General features: G+C 37.1%; 2 protein-coding genes across 3 annotated transcripts; one reads left to right on the top strand and one right to left on the bottom strand.

The window, feature by feature from the left end:
- The first annotated feature begins 930 nt into the window (after positions 1-930).
- pmpca (peptidase, mitochondrial processing subunit alpha) lies at positions 931-8,323 on the top strand. The gene is made up of 12 exons (XM_028457410.1): positions 931-1,007; positions 2,535-2,737; positions 2,836-2,915; positions 2,989-3,071; positions 3,170-3,264; positions 3,342-3,442; positions 4,253-4,516; positions 4,603-4,695; positions 4,770-4,979; positions 6,098-6,160; positions 6,241-6,385; positions 6,667-8,323. Exons 1-12 carry the CDS (start codon positions 961-963, stop codon positions 6,834-6,836), a joined length of 1,554 nt encoding a protein of 517 aa, XP_028313211.1. The 5' UTR covers positions 931-960; the 3' UTR covers positions 6,837-8,323.
- Positions 8,324-9,158: 835 nt separating this feature from the next.
- Positions 9,159-21,589, bottom strand: inpp5e (inositol polyphosphate-5-phosphatase E). 2 transcript variants are annotated; one of them, XM_028457563.1, is made up of 11 exons: positions 21,319-21,589; positions 18,022-18,817; positions 15,066-15,189; positions 14,889-14,986; positions 14,664-14,788; positions 14,462-14,581; positions 13,696-13,803; positions 12,179-12,340; positions 11,957-12,072; positions 9,851-9,987; positions 9,159-9,597 (listed from the first exon to the last, which is right to left on the bottom strand). In XM_028457563.1, exons 2-11 carry the CDS (start codon positions 18,747-18,749, stop codon positions 9,465-9,467), a joined length of 1,851 nt encoding a protein of 616 aa, XP_028313364.1. In that variant the 5' UTR covers positions 18,750-18,817; positions 21,319-21,589; the 3' UTR covers positions 9,159-9,464. The 2 variants fall into 2 exon arrangements, 1 of the variants encoding a protein (XP_028313364.1); XR_003674801.1 differs by having other exon boundaries at positions 9,459-9,597; positions 9,851-9,982.
- Positions 21,590-21,599: the final 10 nt, after the last annotated feature.

Raw genomic sequence — 21,599 nt, 5'->3', positions numbered from 1 at the left:
AAATATTTATCTCTGCAAATCAGGCTCAGATTGACCTGAGACTTTCAACATGGCTGCTGCTTGGTTCAAGGGTGTGCGACGTTGGATTTGTTTGGACTGCAATGATACCTTTAATTGATTATTTCATAAAATTGTCTTAAATGCAGCAGAACAGCTCAATGTTGACAGGTTATGGTAACTCAGTTGAAAGCTGTCTATAGGAGTGACTGCACAAAGGGCTTTTTAAAACAACTAAAGTGGGTCTAATACCCTGAAAAAACATCCCGTAAATATTGACCAGCAGGTGCGCGCGCGCGCACACACACACACACACACACTAGTAATTATAATTGTCACACATAGACATTAATATATATATATATATATATATTAGACATTAATTAATGATTTATTCAACTGTCATTGAATAATTCCAATCTGTACTAACAAGTTAAAAAAAACAAAGAATTAAAAAGTATGTAATCATGATGTTCCCAGCTGAGATTAATTAAATAAAAGGCCCTCCCTACCATAAGTATACTTCAACATAAATAAATTATCAAAACACAATATGTTAAGGTTTCATTTATTCAGACAACATTTTTTTTTCAGGAAATTTGATCCCCTGACATGTTTCGAGTGCCAACTATCAGTCTTCCTCAGAGGCATCTAGCTCAAAGAAGTCATCGAGATCAGCAAACGGAGCTTTAACATCAACAGGGATGAGGGAACACTTTTACTCTCCCACACCTGGGAGAGTAAAATTCAATTCTATTCTATTCTATTGTATTTAAAATAAAATGACTTTTAAATATAATTACAATAAATGACATTTTTTTTTTTAAATCTTTGCTACGTCATAAAATAATAATATCCGTGTGTTACGATTTGACAAATATTGCATCAATGACCAGAGGGCGCGCGAGGCGGAGGAAAAGCTTGTCTTCTTCCGGGTCAACTTCCGGTCACACACGCTCCAAGATGGCGACTCACATGTCGAGGTGCAGAACCTGGAGTCGTGTTCAAAGGTAACGCGTTATACTGAGACTCTTGTTGAATGGACACTACGACCGTTTCTTTTACACGTAGTGACGGCTTTACCGTAGCACGCGGTGCAGTCAGTGTTACGTCCTAATGTTAGTAGAGGTTAGCTTCTCAGCTAGCTGGATGCTAATGTGGGTGTTACATCATGACCGGCTGTGGACCGCCTGCTACGGAGCTGTCAATGGTATCAGTTTCAGTGTTGAACCTCATGGTGTCGGTTTAAACACTCTGCTTGTTTGGAGGATGGTTAGACTGCTGACTGAAGCAGTATAATTGGAGTTTAATGGGAATTACATTTTATTTACACAATAATTCAACCTTTCTTGTAATATTTTCCACAGATATCTAGATTATTGCATGTGTTTCTTCTTCCAGTAGTTCATCAGCCACACAGATTTTCTTTGTGCTGTGACATCAACCTCAGAACTGCTCCTACAAATTTGGGGTCATGAAATTGTCCAAAATGTCCTCAACCATTCCTAGCAATTATAATCCCCTACTGATCTTCTCCTTTTATCCGTTTATACTGATTAAACCACTTATCTAATAACTAGGGGTGGGATGATGGAAGTGGACAGAACGGGCTCACGATAATGATACTGAACATTATTTTTGGAAAATGGGGGGAAAAAGCTTTTACTAAAACAATATATTTGTTAAAAAAAAATAACTGATATTTCAGGAGATGTATGAAATATGAACATTGATTTATGCTATACATGAACACATGCTCAAAATATGATTCAAGACAAAGAAGCAAAACATTACTAAATTAAAATAAGGAATTTTAATTATGAACACTGTCAAAGTAAGGATGCTAAAGCCACTGATAAATAAGAAAATGAAAACTTTATGGAATACAATGTACCACAAAAAATAATGCAAACCGTAAACATGGATAAATTAAAAAGTCAAAATATAACCGTAAACAATAAACTAGTGCACTTCTCCCAGTGTTTAGCAATGTTTAGGATTCAAAAGTGGCCGCTTATAAGAATGCAGAAAGCACAAACAGTTTACATATTAGAGCCTGACCGATTATTAGGCCAGTGTACTTGAAAGTTGACCTATTTCCATGCCAAACATGCTTAATTCAGTTAATTGAGTTAACTATTGCGATTAATTTCATATTTCTCTGCTGTATTTGTGCCAGATTTTGTGAGAGACTTGGCGTCCGTCCGTTTGCTAGAGTTCCTACACATTAGGCCACTTGTTTTATGGTGGAAAGTTACCTTTAAATGTGTTATATAGTCCTAAAATATTTTAGTGAGGGTTTAGTCTGTTATGTTGCTATTTCCCTTTCAGGAGGTGACGAACCCCATCATGTCGCACTTGTTTACTTTGAAAAATTGTGTGTAGATGCATGATGTTTTCCCTAAACATGCGCGTGAGGGCAATTTCTGCTTGATTTTAGTGTACAAAAATATTAAAAATTCTATTTTCTTAATAGATGGCATCCCTTTGTCTTGTTTCAAAAGGATTTATAAACTAATATTGCTGTTTTTTCCTAGGTTTGGGATAGCAGCGTACAGGAAGTACAGCAGTGGTGGAGGCTACCCTGGTGTCTCCCTCTCTACACCGCTCCCAGGGATCCCCAAACCTGTGTTTGCTTCTGTCGATGGTCACGAAAAATATGAAACTAAGATCACGACTCTAGAGAATGGTCTTAAGGTCGCTTCCCAGAACAAGTTTGGTCAATTCTGCACTGTTGGAAGTAAGTTTTGTCTTAAAAATAATCTATGAGTTTTATTGCGGGACCAACCAAGCTTGATCAATGCCGGATGTTTCCTGACATGTTTGTTTTTCTTTCAGTTTTAGTAAATTCTGGATCTAGACATGAGACAAAGTACCCAAGTGGAATTGCACACTTCTTAGAGAAACTTGCTTTTTCTGTAAGTATCACTGAATAAGATCCATCATGTGCTGAAGTGCCGAGGCTAATATAAAATAATTATCCATCTTTAGTCTACAGCACAGTATGGGAGTAAAGACGAAATCCTTCTCACGTTAGAAAAACACGGAGGCATCTGTGACTGTCAAGCATCACGGTATTCACTCAGTTCCCTACATTAAAAAATAAATAAATGATTATTGCAAAGGAATATCTGGAGGAATGAACATAGCTTTGTTGGTTGTTGCTGTGCAGAGATACCACCATGTATGCTGTGTCTGCTGAGGTGAAGGGTCTGGACACGGTGGTCAGCCTCCTGTCTGATGCTGTTCTGCAGCCGCGTCTGCTGGGTACGTCTGTTTCAAGATACCATATATACTCTATGCAAAGCATGGCCGTAACTATTGTTGAATTTTGGTTTACGCAGATGAAGAAATCGAGATGACCCGAATGGCCGTTCGCTTCGAGTTAGAAGATCTGAACATGAGACCTGACCCTGAGCCGTTACTCACTGAGATGATCCACGCTGTGAGTCTCATTCTGCAACACTAAATTTATATTGTTGTTCCTAAACCTACAGCTAGCCATCCCTGCTATTGAAAAAATATCCTCAATAATTCTAAATGCCTCAAATTTGTTTATATCAAATGAGACTAAATGTAATCTATTGAATAAAGTTGGTCCTGCTCTTTATTTTAAGCTTGGCCCTTTTATTCTTGCACAATCCTACCTTAAAGGGATCCTCCACTGTTTTTAGGTATTTGGCCTAAAATTTTTGAAATGTATTTATTACAAGACCAATGCCTCACAAAACACATTATTAAGCACCATATTCATTTAATTTCCTTTTAAAAATGCAACGACTTCACTGTTTTAGAGCCTGTGCACCGCCATCTTGAAATCACATGATTGATGATGTCACACGGCCCCACTGCCTGTAAACGTCCCATTGTTTTCTATTTGAGTGAAGCTTTCAACCTGCTTTTTAGATCAACTTGTCAACTTGTGCTGGTTTTCGTTGCTCTAAATAATCAGTAAAAGTTAAAGATGCAGATGTAAACGTTTTGTTTACCAAAAGAGAATAAAAACAGTTGTGAACCGTGAAAATCTGAGACGGCTCTGATGACTGAAGCTAAGCGAGTAATCGCACAGACTGTTGAAGACACTCAAACCCTGTGGCTAGAAGTCCTTTTGGGTGGCACACTGTTTAAGGGAGATTAAACATCCCTTAGGAGAGCTCTTCCTCTCTGCTTCTTTGTCTTCTAAGAAACCGCATAGTTTGAACTGTCGCCCTCTGCGATCACAAATGTGACATGGCTGTTGTTGTTTTATTCCCAGGCTGCGTATCGTGGCAACACTGTGGGCCTTCCTCGCTTTTGTCCTGGTGACAATGTGGACAATATCGACCAGAAGGTGCTGCACAGCTACCTGAGGAACTACTACTGCCCAGAGCGCATGGTCCTGGCTGGAGTGGGCATTGAGCACGAGCAGCTGGTGGAGTGTGCCAGGAAGTACCTGCTGGGTGTGGAGCCAGTGTGGGGAACAAGTACAGCCTCCAACCTGGACCTGTCTGTGGCCCAGTATACAGGGGGCATTATTAAGGTGGGGGTCACTGTGGGAACTTTATAACATATATTTGTTGCATCCCAAATCATTAAGTGCTTTTTTTTTTTTTTTAACTCGCTCAGATGGAGAAGGATATGTCAGACGTCAGCCTCGGCCCCACCCCCATCCCAGAGCTCACCCACATCATGATAGGCTTGGAGAGCTGCTCCTTCCTGGTACGTTCACAGGCTTCTTTCTTTTCTTCCTGTCAGTGTCTGACCTGCAGTGATTTCAATAACCCCCCCTCCAGGAGGACGACTTCATCCCATTCGCCGTGCTCAACATGATGATGGGCGGGGGCGGCTCGTTCTCTGCTGGTGGTCCTGGGAAAGGCATGTTTACGCGCCTGTACCTGAATGTGCTCAACAGGCATCACTGGATGTACAACGCCACCTCCTACCATCACAGCTATGAAGACAGTGGGCTGCTGTGCATCCACGCGAGTGCAGACCCCAGACAGGTTAGTACTGAGTGAGGGGCAGAAGGGGGTCTCCCAGCATTATAATCAAGAACCAAGTCTTTGTCATTGTAAAGATGTATACAGTTAAAATACATTCTGGAGAGTGATTTAGACCAAAACTCATATCTGTAAGGTTTATCGATATCAAATCGCAATCGATGTTTTGACTACTACAATAACGTAACCTTCGGTCTCTGGTGTTTGAGTGATTTTCACCAATCAGAATGGTGGAACCTTGAGATCTCAGGTTCACCTGGAACAGATAAAAGATCTGAGTTTCCATTAAGCAGATCCTAAAGTGTTTAGACAGATGCTCTGTGATTCCTCCAGAAGAGGAATGTTCTAAATTTATGCAATTTAAATGTATCATATATATAAAAATCGTGAATCGCAATATTGGTCCCAAAAATCTCAGAGGTGTTTAGTCAAAATCGTGCAGCCCTACTCGGTAATATATCGAACTGTGCTTTTCATGCTGTTCTAAAGAAGAGAAAGCAGCGACTCCTAATACGAGTATTTTAATATGAAATAAACTATAAAATAAAAATATATTAATGTAGGCGATATTGTGATTTTGTCTATCACCAAAAAAGAAAACTCAATATATCTTGAATCTCGATATATTGCTTAGGTCTTATACTATCTACTAAAAACAGTCAATAACAATATAAACGTAGTTTTTTTCACCTGTTAAATCATTTTAACTATGAATAAGGACTGATGCGTTTGAAAATGAGAATAGAATAGATTGTGTTGCAAAATAATCTTTAGCAATTTTTTGTGTAATTCAAACCTGAACTATTCTCTCTTCCTGCTCTGTTACGCAGGAATCCTGACTTTAAAAAGCCCAGAAATGCAATTCCATATTAGATTGTTTTTTAACTGTCATGTGGTAGTTATCAGAGTTGGATAGATGAGGCTTATCATCTATCTCATTTATAATAACAGGAGGACAAATAGCCTTTTAAGTCATTTGTTTACAACCAATGCTGGGGATCATCTCATTTGGTTATTGAATTAAATGTTGAGTGATACCTTAACATAGATATGATTGATTATTGCTGCTCTTTTCACTGTCACATCTTTAAATATATATATATTTTTTTTAATTTTTCTAGGTGCGAGAAATGGTGGAAATCATAACCCGAGAGTTCATTCAAATGGCTGGGAATGCAGGAGAGGTACAGGACGCACAAATCTTCTGGTTTTTGTTGTTCCACGAGTTTTAAAAATGTTACATGTCCACCCACTGTATGTTTAGATGGAACTGGAGAGGGCCAAAACTCAGCTGAAGTCCATGCTGATGATGAACCTGGAGTCCAGGCCGGTTATTTTTGAAGATGTTGGTCGTCAGGTTCTCTCCACAGGGAAACGGAAGCTGCCACACGAGCTGTGCCAACTCATCAGTGAGTACAGAAAGGGAACGTTTCAGTGATTGTGCAGCGCCTAATACAGTGTTTGGTGCACCCCCTGGTGGGGAATAGAGGTATGACAAGATTTTCAATTTCATGTCAAAAGCTTTTCTGAGATCAATGACACGAAACAAAACGCCTGCACACACAGAAAGTAAAAATGAGAAGCCTAAAAATATAGCGTAAGCTCACCTTTGTTCAAAGTGGGGAACACCCAAAAAAGTTTGAGAACCACTGGGTTAAAGGTGTTTGACTATTTACGTCTTCATTTCCAGGCAACGTCACTGCCAGTGATCTAAAGAGAGTAACTACCAAGATGCTGCGCAGTAAACCTGCCGTGGCAGCGCTAGGAGACCTGACGGAGCTTCCTTCATATGAACACATCCAGGCGGCGCTTTCCAGCAAAGACGGACGTCTGCCCCGCATGTACCGCCTGTTCAGATAGACTCCACCCCTCAGCCATCATCAGGCTGATGTTGGTGTAAAATAAACTCTACTGGATGATGATGACCACAGTGTCTGCCTGAACAGAATATAGTTACGCTCTCTGTTGGAAGGAGACTGACACCTGGGCCCCCCAGTCCAACCTATCAGAGAGGAGGTCACACACACACACACACACACGCTTCAGTCTGCCTACACAATCTAGAGTATTTATTGTTTATTTCTGGAAGCCAAACATCAATGTTTTCTAGAATAGTTTGGGTTTAAAACAGTTTTTTCAACCTTGGGGTCATGACCCCATATGGGGTCACCTAAAATGTCTAGTAATTCATAAAAATGTAATTAAAAAAACACAACTGATGAATTTTTATTACCGGTATTCATCTTTTTCAAATTCAAACACCACATCATAAACTGTATATGAAACTTTAATTTTCACAAATATAAATCTAGTTTAAAAAAATTCAAGGTATCTGAGTTGTTGCATCTCGTCACTTAATGTGCAAACCCTGGCTACTTGTAATGTAGTATAACAAACATAATTAAAAAAAAGAAAGTAAAACGTTTTTGAGGCTACCAGGACTTTGTGATATTAAAATGGGGTCACGACTCAAAAAAGGTTGCGAACCACTGGTTTAAAGGGACGGTTCAATTCCAAATAAACTGAATACATCATGCTCCCTTTAATATTTTATAGCAACATGTGCTGATGTCACAAAATGAACTTTATTGGCATGTTACAGCCATCATTTGTATTTTTCCCTCCTTTATTCTGAGCTCCTCCCACTGTTGGTAATAATACCCCACCACAGATAACGGATCTTGATCAGTGACCATTTTTTAACTGTTTACTTTCATTTAAAGTTTCTGTGTGTGGAACTGATGCATCTCTCTTCTAACACATTTGCACTGCAGTTTCTGATTGGTTCATATGAAAAAGTGGGCTGGACTTTCCTGTAAGATGTTTGTAGAGGCTGTAGAAGAGGTTACACTTACAGGTATTTATGGAAAGAATTACCGTAAATTTGCAAAACAACTTGGAAAAAGCAGAGCTGTTTCTCTTTGGATCTACTTACCATTTAGTTTTGTCTTGTTTTTTTTTTACCTGTTGTAAAGTTCTCAAGGAGCTAATCACTCATGTGTATTAATGACTTTAAACTGGTCATTTTTTTTTAAATTTAAATGAAATTGACTGAATTGGTTACAAATATTGCATTCATGTTCCTGTTACTAAATGAGATAAAAACTAATGAACAACAACTATCAGCAGGTCCAGTGGCTACTCCAAGTATTATCATTTTACACTTTTTTTAAAAGCAAACTCCTTTCAAATATTTCTGTTTATCCATCGTATTTATATAGAAGTTTCTAAAGGCCAGAGGAGGCATTTCAGAGGATTCTCACTGCTGCAAATACATGTGGACTTTGGACGTCTCTAAACCAAATAAGAAATGTATTTACAATAAAAAAAAAAGTACATTTCAGAGATTTTGAGTTGTATTTTAATCAATTTAATGGACAAAAACATACATTGGAAAACCACATATTTTAGGATGTTTATTGTAAAAAGAACTTACTTCTCATGAGTTAGAAAGTTGTAGATGAAATGGAATGTTCCCAATGGTACAACAACATGATTCACAGGCACTTTTTAGAAGTATCTCAGCTGTGCCACATACAGTACATACAGTACACAGAGCAGTAAGACAACAAAGTTAAGGCATTAAATCTATAATAGAAGACTTCACTTGGCTTATAGCAAAATATTTTAACAGTTTAAATAAAAAGTTTTAAAACAAACCAAGTTCGATGATGAGTAGTGCAACTTTGTTCGATCTCCCTGAAACTTTACCTGAACGTTTGATCCCATCTTAACCTTTTTTTTCCTAATATCGGTTTCAGTCAAATTATGTTTCGTACATCGGTGACGATATCAAAAGGCATTGGAACACTGACATAATGTTGTAGCCTCAGATGCAGGGTTGGGGTCAATTACAATTGTAATGACGTAATTGAAAAAATATGTTGCAATTGTAATTTACAGTAGTTCAGATACTAAAATTGACTTTGTAAATGTTATTGGCATATACAAACTGTCATTTGTAAAACTGGGGAATCATGTTACATTTCTATGGCTTACACATTTTTTAAATAATTTAATCGAGGGGTATGCTGAGTCAAAAAAAAAAACGCCCACACCAAAAATATTAATGCCAATATTGTCATATGGATAAGGAAGCCTAACAAGGTAACCACGTTTTGAGAAACAAAATGAGATGATAATATTTTTTGTGTATTCTACAGCTGATTTAAGACACAGGTCAAATATGACCTATTATCATAAGAGATGCTAACAGAAAGCTAAAGTTTTATGGGCTTATTTATTAAAGGCTCAGTAATTGTGTTTAATTGTAAGTGAACTGTAGTAATTGAACAGAATTGTGGTTGACTTTCAGGGGAAAATAATAATTGGAATTGGAAAAAAAATGCCGGTCGAGAATTGTAATTGAATGCATAATTGTAATTTTAAAATGTAATTGACCCAAACCCTGCTCGGAAGCTTTTCAAATACGTAGAAAAACAAGAGCGAAGCCGCGTGTGTGTGTGAGCTTGAATAGTGTGCATTTACTCATGAGATGCTGCAGATGCTGCTGCTGCTTTGGTTCTTCATGGCCTCCCTTCTCTTCTGTTCTCTGCTGATCCTCCTCTTAATGCCCTCCTGGAACAAAGTGTGATCAAACTGACCTGCACCTAAAGGAATACTGGCAAACAAAAACATCACACAGTCAGACTATGCATTTAAGAGCAGACTGTGGACATGCTGTAGATTTAGAATAAAATAGTTTATTGACATACTGTATGTACAAGTGAAAAAGAACAGATAAAATGGAATTTTATACAAATAAGCCAAGACAGGATAAGTAGAGGTGTTAAACAAGGAAATAACAGAATTATACCCTACAAAAAGATAAATATAACCCGAGTTGAATGATTTAATTGTGGAGGAGGACCTACTTGTCTCTTCCCGGCCGGAGTTTGACCTGGAATATTCCGATAACAGGCCGGTGGTCTGAGGTCTTGATGTGGGAGCAGACAGTGTATTTAACCACTTTGATATCATTAGTTTGCCTGTTCCTGAACAAGATTCTGTCCTGTGAACAAATGGAGAGTTTTACTCTGATGTGTAGGGAAGGCATTCTGGTAAAGACTGTTTAGACAAGGCAAATGTATTTGTATAGCACATTTTATACACAAGACAATTCAATGTGCATTACTCATAGACTGTAAAAAGGATGGACGGGGCAAGCTCCTCCAAAAGTGAAGCTTTTATTTTTAGAGCTCCCTCTGCTGACTGGCTGCAGTATAGGTCATAAGCCCCGCCTCCTCAAGTAAAGTTAAAGTTAAAATACTCGTCACATATTTTTTTCCCAAACCTAAACTCCGCTGTGATCATTAGTTATAATCACCCTACATTGTGTTCAAATGCTCATTTTTCTGTGTAGTTTGTTTTAAATAGAGATGTCCCGATACAACTTTATCACTTACGATACGATGCCGATATTGCAGCCTTGAGTAATGGCCGATATAGATCTGATACGATATCAGCACGAATCATACTTTTATTACTTATTTTGTCGTGTGGAATGTTAGAAAAGGCTTGATCAAGTGATGTTACTCAAACAGAGAACAATAGTCAGCAATTCAAGTTCCCTTCAGTTATTTTTTACTGTCAGTATATGGTGAGAACAACTGAGGGCGGGAACAAAAAGAACAAAAACTTATCGGAGCGCTTATATTGGAGATTTTAGATGCAGTCCCTTTAAAATCTGATATTTGTTTTATGGCTGATATTGGACCGATATCAATATCGGAGTGAGACACCCCTAGTTTTAAATAAGTTATTTGAGGTTGAAATACGGGATTTGACATATGTTAAGATGATTGACAGCCGATGATTGGGCAGTACGCTAAATGGGCGGGTCGTGTTACCAGGGCTCCTCCCGCGGGACCCTACTGCGCAGACCCTGGCTCCAAATGACGTCAAATTTGCAAGATGGCTGCCACCCCAAGAACTATGGAGGACATCACATCCATTCTTTTTACAGTCTATGGCTTTACATGATTAAAAAGTGCAACAGAAAACATTTAACAGTTTAAAAACGTTAAGTTCAGCAGTAAAAACATTAAATCAATCTTATAATGACAAAAAAAATCTCCCTCTCAACTTTGATTTAAAAATGTTCACATGTGATGCTGACTTCAGCTCTGCTGGCAGTTTGTTCCACTTCTTTGCAGCATAACAACTAAAAGCAGTGTTACCATGTTTGCTGTGAGCTCTGGGCTCCACTATCTGACCTGTGTCCATAGATCTGAGAGACCTGCTGGGTTCATACCTGACTAACATCTCATTGATGTATTCTGGACCAAACCATTCACACATTTATACACCAGCAGCAGAACTTTAAAATCTATTCTGAGGCTTTATTGCAAAAGTTTCTCAAATGATTTCAAGAATAAATAAATCACATGAGAAAGTACAACACAACACAACACAATATGTACAATTATAGCATCAGATTACTCTTGACTCTTACCCACCCTAACTCCCTCTTCCTTGTTCCTTTCCCCCTCTCTTTTTATATCTTCCATTTAAAGAAGCTTTTCTAAACCATTTAGGGAGGGCTGGTTATTTTCACAATTATTGCAATAAAATAAATGTATTTATTTTATTGGAATAATACAACATGCATAGCTGTCTTAAAAAGATTGCACTACATTTTGACAGCATGTGCAGACGAGGTATATATAAAAAGAAGAAACAAATTAAATAAACTAAATCAAAAGTTGAAAAAATAAATTTCTTTATAAAGAAACAAATGAAAATGTACTTTTAAATTTTGATGATTTTCCAAAGGTTTATGCTAAAAACGTGGATAAGTTAAGCATGCATTTCTACATGTGCATATTCAAGCTACATGTTAATTCCCCTTCAAAATAAAAGCACTATCCCTTTTTTATATTTGAAAAACATATAAAACATCTTTATCTAAAATCATGTGCTCAGGCTGCTCATTACATCATCCTTATTAAAGTTTCATTTGACCTCCAAACACGTCTTACCGTGTACGAAGGCGTTCTCTGCTTAGATGTCGTGTCGTAGATATCACAGCCAATGTCAAACTTGTACGTGGGAAAGAAGTTAATCGGCGCCTCTTGGAAGCCTTTGAAAATCGAACCTACAGAGATAATAATGAAATCACAGGGCGTGGGTTGGTTTTTATTCCTTCTCAAATGTCTTTTCTCAACATTCCTTCCATCATTCATTCATTCATTCATTCATACCTCCTTTCATTTCCTTGGAGAGCTGGTCGTGCTCCAACAGAGGACTCACGTCTCCGCCCGCTGCTCGATTCAACATCACCTCCACATCTTTACGTTCTTTACCCAGACGGAAATTAAAATCTCCAAACCAAAAGACCTGATCAAATCTTGTAGTGACGTCAGCTGTAAATTAGATTATTTAAAGTTTAGCTTTAATCAAAAATCACACATTTATTAAAAAAAGAAAGTGTCTATTCGTACGGTTGCCGTACGGACAATCCCCTGTGTTATTACCGAAGTAGACGTACGTAGCATCTTAGGGTTAGGGTTATAACCCAATATCACAACAATTTTTAGAGTTAGGCTTAGAGTAAGGTTTAGGGTAAGTTTTAGTCTTAGTCACGCAACGTAAACTGACCAATGACTGACTTATCATGTGACCTAAACTGGCCAAATAGGGGTGCTGTGTACAGATAGAATGTCGATATATTGATACGGCAACCATACGAATAGCCACTGCCTTAAAAAAAGCCTCACTGTAAATATGAGTCCATTTAACAAGCATAATAAATCTATCTTTTAAATAAAAGGGACCGTGATGGCATCAGAAAAAAAAGATTAAAGTAGGAGTTTTCAACCTTAAGGTCGTGTCCCCATGTGTGATCGCCTGAAATATCTAGTAATAATAAAATAAAAAAGATAATGATTAAAATTATATTTTTAATTGTATTTATTTATTTATCTATTTTGCGCAATTAAAAAAAACCAATACATAATCTCACAGAAATAGACGCACCGTACAGTTAAGGAAGAGGAAGAAAGCTCAAAGAGCTTAGATAATTACTAGTTATTAATTAAATAATTAATTCTCTACTTGCAATTTCTCAAATTAAATGCAGTATAGATTTATCTGAGTTGGCACATATTGTCACTTATTGTGCTCTAATACTGGCTATTAGCATTTAATAAGCATAATAAGAAAAGTCTAGTAACTATAAAATAAAAATGATTAAAATTATATTTTTAATTGTATTTATTTATTTTTATTGTATTTATGTATTTATTTTATTTTTATTTATTTTTCACAATTAAATTCATTATTATTTTTCAAATTAAAACACCACTCTCAAATTATCAACCATATTCTATACTTTCCATTTCTCAAATATAAATCTTGTCCATATGAAATGTAGTATACAAATATCCGAGTGTGCACATATTGTCACTTATTGTGCACTAATACTGGCTATTCTGTGTTTGTTACACAGTATACAAAATATAATCAAAAAACTAACTTTAGAGAAACTAGTCGCCAGAAATGTGTGATATAAAAATGGGGTCACGAGAAGAAAAAGGTTGGGAACCACTGGATTAAAGACTGCTTGTTTCACATCAAATATACTGTTGCTCCGCAAATTATTGAAATAAATCTTAATCTGCATATATTTCAGGAAGATGCTGTAAAAGTCATTTTAATAATACATTCATTTTCATTTGTAAAAAAAAATAAATGCTGTAAAACTACTTTCAGTTCTTACATGACGTGGATCTGTACGGGTTGGTGTCTGGGAGGATTTTTGGAAGAGCCAGAGCTTCGATGATCTTGTTGTAATCCAGAATTCTCTCGTAAACTTTGGCGTCTCCAGCTGGAACAGAAATGCCACACATTGTTTATGCGTCTAACGCAGAAATCTGCATCTCAATTAAATCCCAATCTAAAAAAAAAAACAAAGAGAAGAACGACAGGCACTTGTCATGTTTAAAGTTACGTAAGGTTAAACAACTACTACGCAGCATTTATGTCTGTTGTTATTGATTTTGTTTGTGAGTTGCAGTTTTTGAAATGTCTGTTTTGTTGGTGTAATGTAATTATTATTTTCATTGAATAAATTGTATTGTCATTGTGTCATTTGTGGACCCCAGAAAGAATAGCTAATTATGCTTAAGCTAATGGGGATCCTAATAAATAAACAAACAAACCGAGCAACCTACATGATATTGAACACACTATTTTGGTCATCTGATTTAAAAAATAATAATTTTAATCTTGTTTGAAATCACAAAATTGTGTCAAAAATGTCCTTGTTTGCAATTATTATCCAGCTTTATCCACCAAACTTACTAAAGATGACCTCATACAACACCATGCCCCTCCCCTTTTGCACTTACTTGCCCACTGATTGGATGAAACTAGTTTAGATTTGATCAAGAGTGAATTTGATTTATTTTTTTAGTCATGACAAAAAGCAAACCTGCATTTTATTACATAGAAATGCATCATATATAATGACATCATGTACTTACAGGTAAAATGTGATGTGATAAAGAGGAAGGAAGTGCCGAAAAAGGTGAAGGTGATGCCCACGGCCCCTTTGGTTTTGATCTGAGAGATGATTCTTGTTGTGACTGTGGCGTGCTCCACCTCTGTGGAAAGGTTTTTTTTAACACAAAGCGCTACAATATATTTAGCCAAACATCATAAATCTGGTGTAAAACGTGTGCCTACCTGAACAGAACCACACCAGGTCCCTCCTCACTAACACCGTGAGATATAAAACACCGTGAGAAGCTGCGTACAGAACCACGTAGTAAGGACCCAGAGTCTCCTGAAGACGGATGTCCCACTCTCTCCTGTGCACGCACACACACACACACACACACACACACACTTTATTTAAACAGCCCACATAGAGTCACCACTCAGTTTTGAAATATTTATTTTTAACCACACCTGTCTGGACAGCCCTCCTGAACCCCAACAATATAAAAGTCTTGTGCAAATTCAGAATCAGCAGGAAGAAGAAGATCATCCAGGTTGGAAGGAAGACCCTGAAAATAACAAAAAATAGTGATTACAACACATCAGTCTGTGGAATCTAGAAACTACAGCATGTTGGAGTTGTTCAACCTTTTCTCCCTGCATGTTCCATGTGACGATATAAACTCCCACTCGTCTGTCTGGGAAGTGTCGGTCCAGTTCTTCTGCCCCGAGCAGAGCTCCGCTCCCCAACACGCTGCCCTCTAGGAAACTCCTGGAGGACGAAAAACAGGACACATGTCACAAATGTAAAGCAATAATGAAAGATGGGAATTTTTTCGATTTTTCAAACTGTTCCAAAATCGGTATATTGATCCACATCCCCTCAAAATTTAAGGGAATCTTCCATGGTGTAAGGGCTATATTTTGTTCAAATTTTGTCGATGTATTTTTGACACAATCCTGATAACAGAAAAGCCAAGAAATAAATAAACGTAGGTGAAAATATGACCTCCTTGTCAGAAGTAAGAATAAAGCCAAAAAATCAGATATTAAGTGCTAAGTAAGTATCTTATATTATTTATCACTACTGCAGTGGTTTTCAACCCCATGTGTGGTCACGTGGAATTTAAATGGGGTCGCCCGAAATGTCTAGTAATTGATAATGAGAAAAAAATACTGATTAAAAATATATTCTTTACATTTAAAACAACACACAATCTTAACTGTATTCTATACGTTAACTTTCTCAAATATGAATCAATTTCTACGGAAGCGGATAAGGGCCAATTTATAGATAAAGTTGAAATGTCGAGATAAAAGTTGAAATTTAATGGTCAAAATGTCGAGATTAAAATTGAAATGTCGAGATTAAAGTAAAAAAACAAGATTAAAGTCAAAAGTTAGAAAATGAACTCAAAATACAATATCATGATAAAAGTTGAAGTTTTGCTAATAACATCAAATCTACGGAAGCTGACAAAGGCCACAACATTGTATTTTGAGTTTATTTAATCTTGTCTTTTCAACTTAACCTCGACATCTTGACTTTATTCTTGATTTGCCCAAAACTATTTTCTCCATCAAAATTTACGGAAGCAAATTAGGGCCTAATCTGCTTCCGTAAATTTCAAATAAAATGCACTATAAAAAATATAATTTTGTCACTAATCCTGGCTGTTCTGTATTTAAAACACAATAAAACAAACACGATCAAAGACTAATTTTAGAAGAAAAGTGGCTTTGGGGTCAACAGAAATTTTTAAGGCCAAAATGGGGTCACGATCCACAAAAGGTTGGGAACCACTGCAGAGCTCCCCCTAGTGGACACAACAAGGACTATATATAGTGTCTGATTCTGCATTAACAGCAGAAATATGAGGTGGTTGAAGCTGGTGTCAAAACAATCCTAACTGTGCAATACCTGATACAGCAGCAAGCAGGGGAGGGGCCAGGTGGAAGCCCCTCCCACTTGTGAGTGTGCACACCTGATTCCTTTAATGGCACCTAACCTGTTACTGTGGGTGAACTGGGACAATGGCAGAGTTATTTCCCCCAAATTGGACAGAACTTGGATGTGCAAATACTTTTTCCATGTGTGGATGAACAGCTGGTAAGCACTGAAATATATCAGCCACGGGTTTCATATTAACTTGTGTTGCTTGGACAGTTCATTCAAAATTAATCGTGAAACATGGACTTATGTATTGGTTAGCATGGGCACTTATGTTGAAGGAATTCTTATTGGGTTTGATGAAGGCCTACGTGTTTAATTTAAAGATTCATTAACCTCTTATTTCAAGTGCCATGTTAGCTGTAGTTAAAACTAGATTTGGTTGATATGAAATACAAATAAGTGAAGCTTAAATGGTTAAAAAGTAGTTTAGAATGATCTGCATTGCTTAAAAAGGCTGTGGTTTAAAACCTGGGTTAAAGTAATGACTATAAATATTTGATTTGTTTCTTTGTTCAGACTTGAGAAATAAATACTATACACACATGTCAAATACTGTTAAAATTGTAATTAATGAAATTAATTTATTTGATCAAAAGATTAGAAGTGTAAAACCTTGTTTAAAAGAAATAGTACTGATTTAAAACTGTAAAATAAAATGTAATATGTGGAAAAGGTTAAAAAGCCAATAAGCAAAAGGATCAAATGGTTTTCTGTTTATTTCCTTTAGAGGTTTTTCACCTAAGCTGAGTATCTACCTACAAACAATACTTAGAATAAAATGAAAGAAGTATTTGAAGGACTGTTCTTTGAGTGAAGTCTACTAAACACATCCAGTAGAGCATGTGTCAAACTCAAGGCCCAGGGGCCAAATCTGGCCATTTAGACCATCCAATCTGGCCTGCAGGAGAAAGTAAAAAAACAAAAATCATTGTCTAAATTACAGAATAATTCAGTTGTAGAGATCTCAGCCTGAAATCTATGGCCCAGTTGAGGTCAAACTGGTCTATATGGTTATGGGAAGTTTGGTGTAGTTTCAGGAAAAAAGTAAAAATGGGCTGAAATTGTTCAAAAAATATTGTTAGTTTCTTGAAGGCCGCGACTATGGATACGTTAAACATATAAATAGACTCCCAGTCTATGCATACTCATTGGCCAGTTTAGGTCACGTGATAGGTGCACCACTGACTTAAAGTTCCATCAGTTTTATTTGAGCTCATATTTATTTTTAGCTAACCCTTTTAGTTTAGCCCTAACCCAGGAAATACCCTAAAATGTTTATTTTTTTACGTTTATGTATTTTTAAAGGTGGAATTTGCCATGTTGAATATGTTAAAATGAAAAAATATATATGTCAAAAGTGGGATTCGAACCCATGGCAGCGGAAGTAAAAATTCTTGTGTCAGGCGCCTTAGACCACATGGCCATCCTGACACGGTAAAAACACAGGCACATTACGATTACGTGGAAAAGGTCCGGTAACGTTATCAGTCGTACCCAGAGTCCCGGGGGCTATGGCTACGTTTAACGTATCCCTAGACACTTTCTTTCTTGAAGGCATCTGGCGACCCTCTCCCAGTGACTCGTGACCCCAAATTGGGTCCTGACCCCAAGGTTGAGAACCCTTGCTCAACACACAGTGTCAGACTGTACCTGTTCCTGACATCCTGGGGTTTGATGGGGCTCAGCACGCTGTAGGTGGACCTCATGGAGGTGACGGAGGTTCTGTCTGACACAATGTTCTCCAGCAGCCGGCTGTCGCTCAGGTTCCTGAGGAGCTTCTCTCCTCCTCTCCTCTCTTTGCTCTCAGCGTAATCCAAACTATCTCTGTCAATCCTATTAGCCGTCTTCAGCGTGGCTGATGCAAAGCTCCTCTCCAGAGCGGGTAGAGGCCCTGTGGGCTGCACCGGGGACAGACGCACCTTCGTCCGGCCCTCGAGCTCTGGGAGGCCGTTCCCTCCATCCTGGAGGATGGGGGAAGCTGACGTGGACATGGATGTCACATGTGAGACCTGGTCGGGGTCTTCAGCATCAGCATCAGCAGCAGCACCGAGGACAAACCCACCTGAAGCCAGAACAGTGAGTGAGTCTGTGGAGGAGCCCGTCTCAGCCGTTTCACTCAGACTCTCCTGGCTGTTCCTCAGCCTCCTGCCTCTAACCGTCCGATCCACAGAGCTGCTTTTACTCAGCCTGGGCTGCAGAGGAGGACGAGGCTGGTACGGACTAATCTGGTCCAGAACATTCCTACCACCAACTTTAAAGTCATTTCTCTGCTCCTGGCTGGATTTCTCCTTGGTCCTGCTGTCACGGACAAACGCTTTGGTTCCTTTTACACGTGCGTCGCAGGAGTGATCGAGGTCTTCTTCATCTTCAGTCATCATCTCCTCATGTCTGATAATAGCTTTGATCCAGACAGAGCTCGCTCTCGCTCATTGGACAGTGGAACAATCTACGGACAACATGGAACATGTAAGTTCATCATTAACACAAAGAAAGATAATAAACACTGTACTCATGTTGTTTTAGCTGATAAAAGAAAATATCGTTTCCAGCGTTTTTAAAGGAGTCACAGAGAAGACATTTTAAAGTCTCACACAGAGGACCTATTTATAAATTGTGCTATTGTTTAATAATGATATAAGTAACAATAAATATGTAAAAAAAATCTTAAAGTTCTCTATCATTTATAATAAAACATTTTAATATTTCAGCCCCAAAGCACTGCTAAGTATGCAACCCATCTATCACATACATAATACATAGATATTTGATATATCCATGCATAATTAGTTTGATTTCTAAACATTTCCTTTTATTTGTCAATTTAAAAACAATACAAATTGTTTTTATGGGGGTTTTTTTGGGATGTCCTGATGCAACTTTTTCATTTCCGATATGATACATTGCAGCCTTGCGTATCGATCGATACCAATATTGATCCGATATGAGCATGAATCATACATACTTTTTTTTTCTCTCTCTCTCTCTCTCTCTCTCTCTCTTTTCTTTAATAGAAAAAAATGACTTATTTTGTAGTGTGGAATGTTAGAAAAGGTTTGATCAAGTGATGTAACGCAAACAGAGAACAATAGTCAGCAACAGTCGGTATGAGAAAAAACTGACTCATTTATTATTAACCAATTGGTTACATAATTTCAAATTTTTAACATAATATCTACAGTATTCTACAATTGAATAAAATAAAGAAAAAAATTATAAATAAATCCGGAAATTTGAATCCGATTTTCTTTTTCAGGCTAATATCAAACCGATATTGATATCGGATCGGGACCCCCTAGTTTTTTTCCTTATTTGTATTTTATTTTGAGTTGGCCTGGTCGGATATATATATATATATATATATATATATATAATTAGAGTTTCACTTGTTTTGGAAAAAAGTGTAAGAGGAAACTAACTCAGCTATTTCTGCACGCTACAAAATGTCAAACCTTAGTATGAATGTTGAAAATCTGACATGAACATCTGACAAGATTGTGGCCGACCCCTCCCACCCCGGTCATAAACTGTTTCAATCTCTCCCTTCTGGAAGGAGGTTTCGGTCCATCAGCACCAGAACCTCCAGACACAAAAACAGGTTCTTTCCCTCTGCCACCATCCACATGAACACACCCCAAGTCACCCACTGAAATATCTATATTTATCCTATTAATCCTTTATTCTCTATCTATCCTTTATTTATCCCTCATCCTTTATATTTATCATTATTATTATTATTATTATTATTGTTGCTGGGTTGTTCTTTGTTTTTTTTTTTAATTTTTTTTTTGTTTGTTTTGTGCACCAACTACCAAGACAAATTCCTTGTACTGTCCTTAAAAATGTACATGGCCATTAAAAACATTTCTGATTCTGATTCTGAAAAGCTCTTTTTAAAAGCCACAAGTTCAAATCGCTTTTGATGTATAATACAATTTGATAACAGTGTTGAAAACATAACGTACAAATAAACACTTGTTACAAATACAGGCTAAATGTAAAGATAAATGGTACATTCCAAGGGTAGATTACAAAAGGAATATCACGCGTTGGATCTGCAATATTTTATTATAGCTTGTATTTATTTTCCAATGTTGTTTCGACAGTGACTCCCTTGTTTTAAATAAACCATGTGTGTGATTTTAATGATAAACCATTGTGTAGATTAGAACACAGATGGGCAACTGGCAGACCTATTTTTGCAGCCCTCAAAGTAAATACAAAAGTATCCAAAATTATTACAAAACAAGAAAAATTCACAAAATGACTCCAAAAACATACAAGATAACTAGAAAAATCTACAAATAACAGTAAAATATACAAAACAACAATAGAAATGCACACAATGATTCATGATAACACACAAAACCACGCATATGACACCAAAAACACACAAACAACAACAGAAACACAGAAAAGTATTCAAAACACACAAAACGGCAACATAAATACACAAAATGACACCAAAAACACACAAAAAAACGACAACAAAAATGCACCAAATTATTGATAACACACAAAACGGCAAGATAAATACACAGAATGGCTCCTAAAAAATTTTTTAAAAAAAATCCACAAACCTCTTCTCATTTTGTGTTTATGCTCAAATATGTAAATATTCTAAAAGCTGACATTATTTTGTATTTTATAATGTGGCCCTCAGATAAGTTGCCCATCTTTGATGTAGAAGCAGTATAAATGAATTTTAAATAAATCTAAGTTGAACACTATATTTGCAGTATACATATATTAATGCCTTTTAACACCATCTGCTGTGGTTAAGCTCTTCAAATGGAACATGTACAGTGTGTTTTATCCTACATCGTCTTATAACCAGTAATAAACTAGATTTCAGATAATAAGACACCGTTATCTTTAGCTGTCTAACCCTCTCAAAGCCACAAACTCAGATGTATGTTTTTATAAAGCTTTAGGGAGATCAATTCTTACCTGTTGGTCACATTTACGCACCGATGTCTGTCTAATCTCTGTAACATTTAGCTTCACTAAAAACACGAGAAAAACAAAGTTTAGTTAGCTAGCTAACGCAGAAAAGGCTCCACAAATAAGTCTTCCTTTGTTGGTCACTTGTTATTGTTTTTTGCGCTTGGGTTTAACAGATTAAACTAAATAATATTCAGTAAACTCGATTCCAATGAGTCAGAGAGGCTAATTTAGCTGGAGCGCAGATGACTTCCTTAGCAACGTTTGACAACAGTGATTTCTGTTGC

The sequence above is a fragment of the Gouania willdenowi genome, chromosome 9 (assembly GCF_900634775.1).
Source record: "Gouania willdenowi chromosome 9, fGouWil2.1, whole genome shotgun sequence".
Lineage (NCBI taxonomy): Eukaryota > Metazoa > Chordata > Actinopteri > Blenniiformes > Gobiesocidae > Gouania > Gouania willdenowi.
Note: the sequence above shows the minus strand (reverse complement) of the source record. Positions and strands in the feature narration are given on the sequence as shown.

What these genes read in the sequence shown, in the direction of transcription:
- pmpca (XM_028457410.1), top strand. Translation starts at nt 961, where the DNA reads ATGGCGACTCACATGTCGAGGTGCAGAACCTGGAGTCGTGTTCAAAG. An exon ending in TGTGACTGTCAAGCATCACG is followed by an intron (nt 3,072 to 3,169) that starts GTATTCACTCAG and finishes GTTGCTGTGCAG; the next exon opens with AGATACCACCATGTATGCTG. An exon ending in CGAGTGCAGACCCCAGACAG is followed by an intron (nt 4,980 to 6,097) that starts GTTAGTACTGAG and finishes TAATTTTTCTAG; the next exon opens with GTGCGAGAAATGGTGGAAAT.
- inpp5e (XM_028457563.1), bottom strand. Translation starts at nt 18,749, where the DNA reads ATGATGACTGAAGATGAAGAAGACCTCGATCACTCCTGCGACGCACGT. An exon ending in CCCCAGGATGTCAGGAACAG is followed by an intron (nt 15,190 to 18,021) that starts GTACAGTCTGAC and finishes TTCGTCCTCCAG; the next exon opens with GAGTTTCCTAGAGGGCAGCG. An exon ending in TATCACATCACATTTTACCT is followed by an intron (nt 13,804 to 14,461) that starts GTAAGTACATGA and finishes TTTCTGTTCCAG; the next exon opens with CTGGAGACGCCAAAGTTTAC.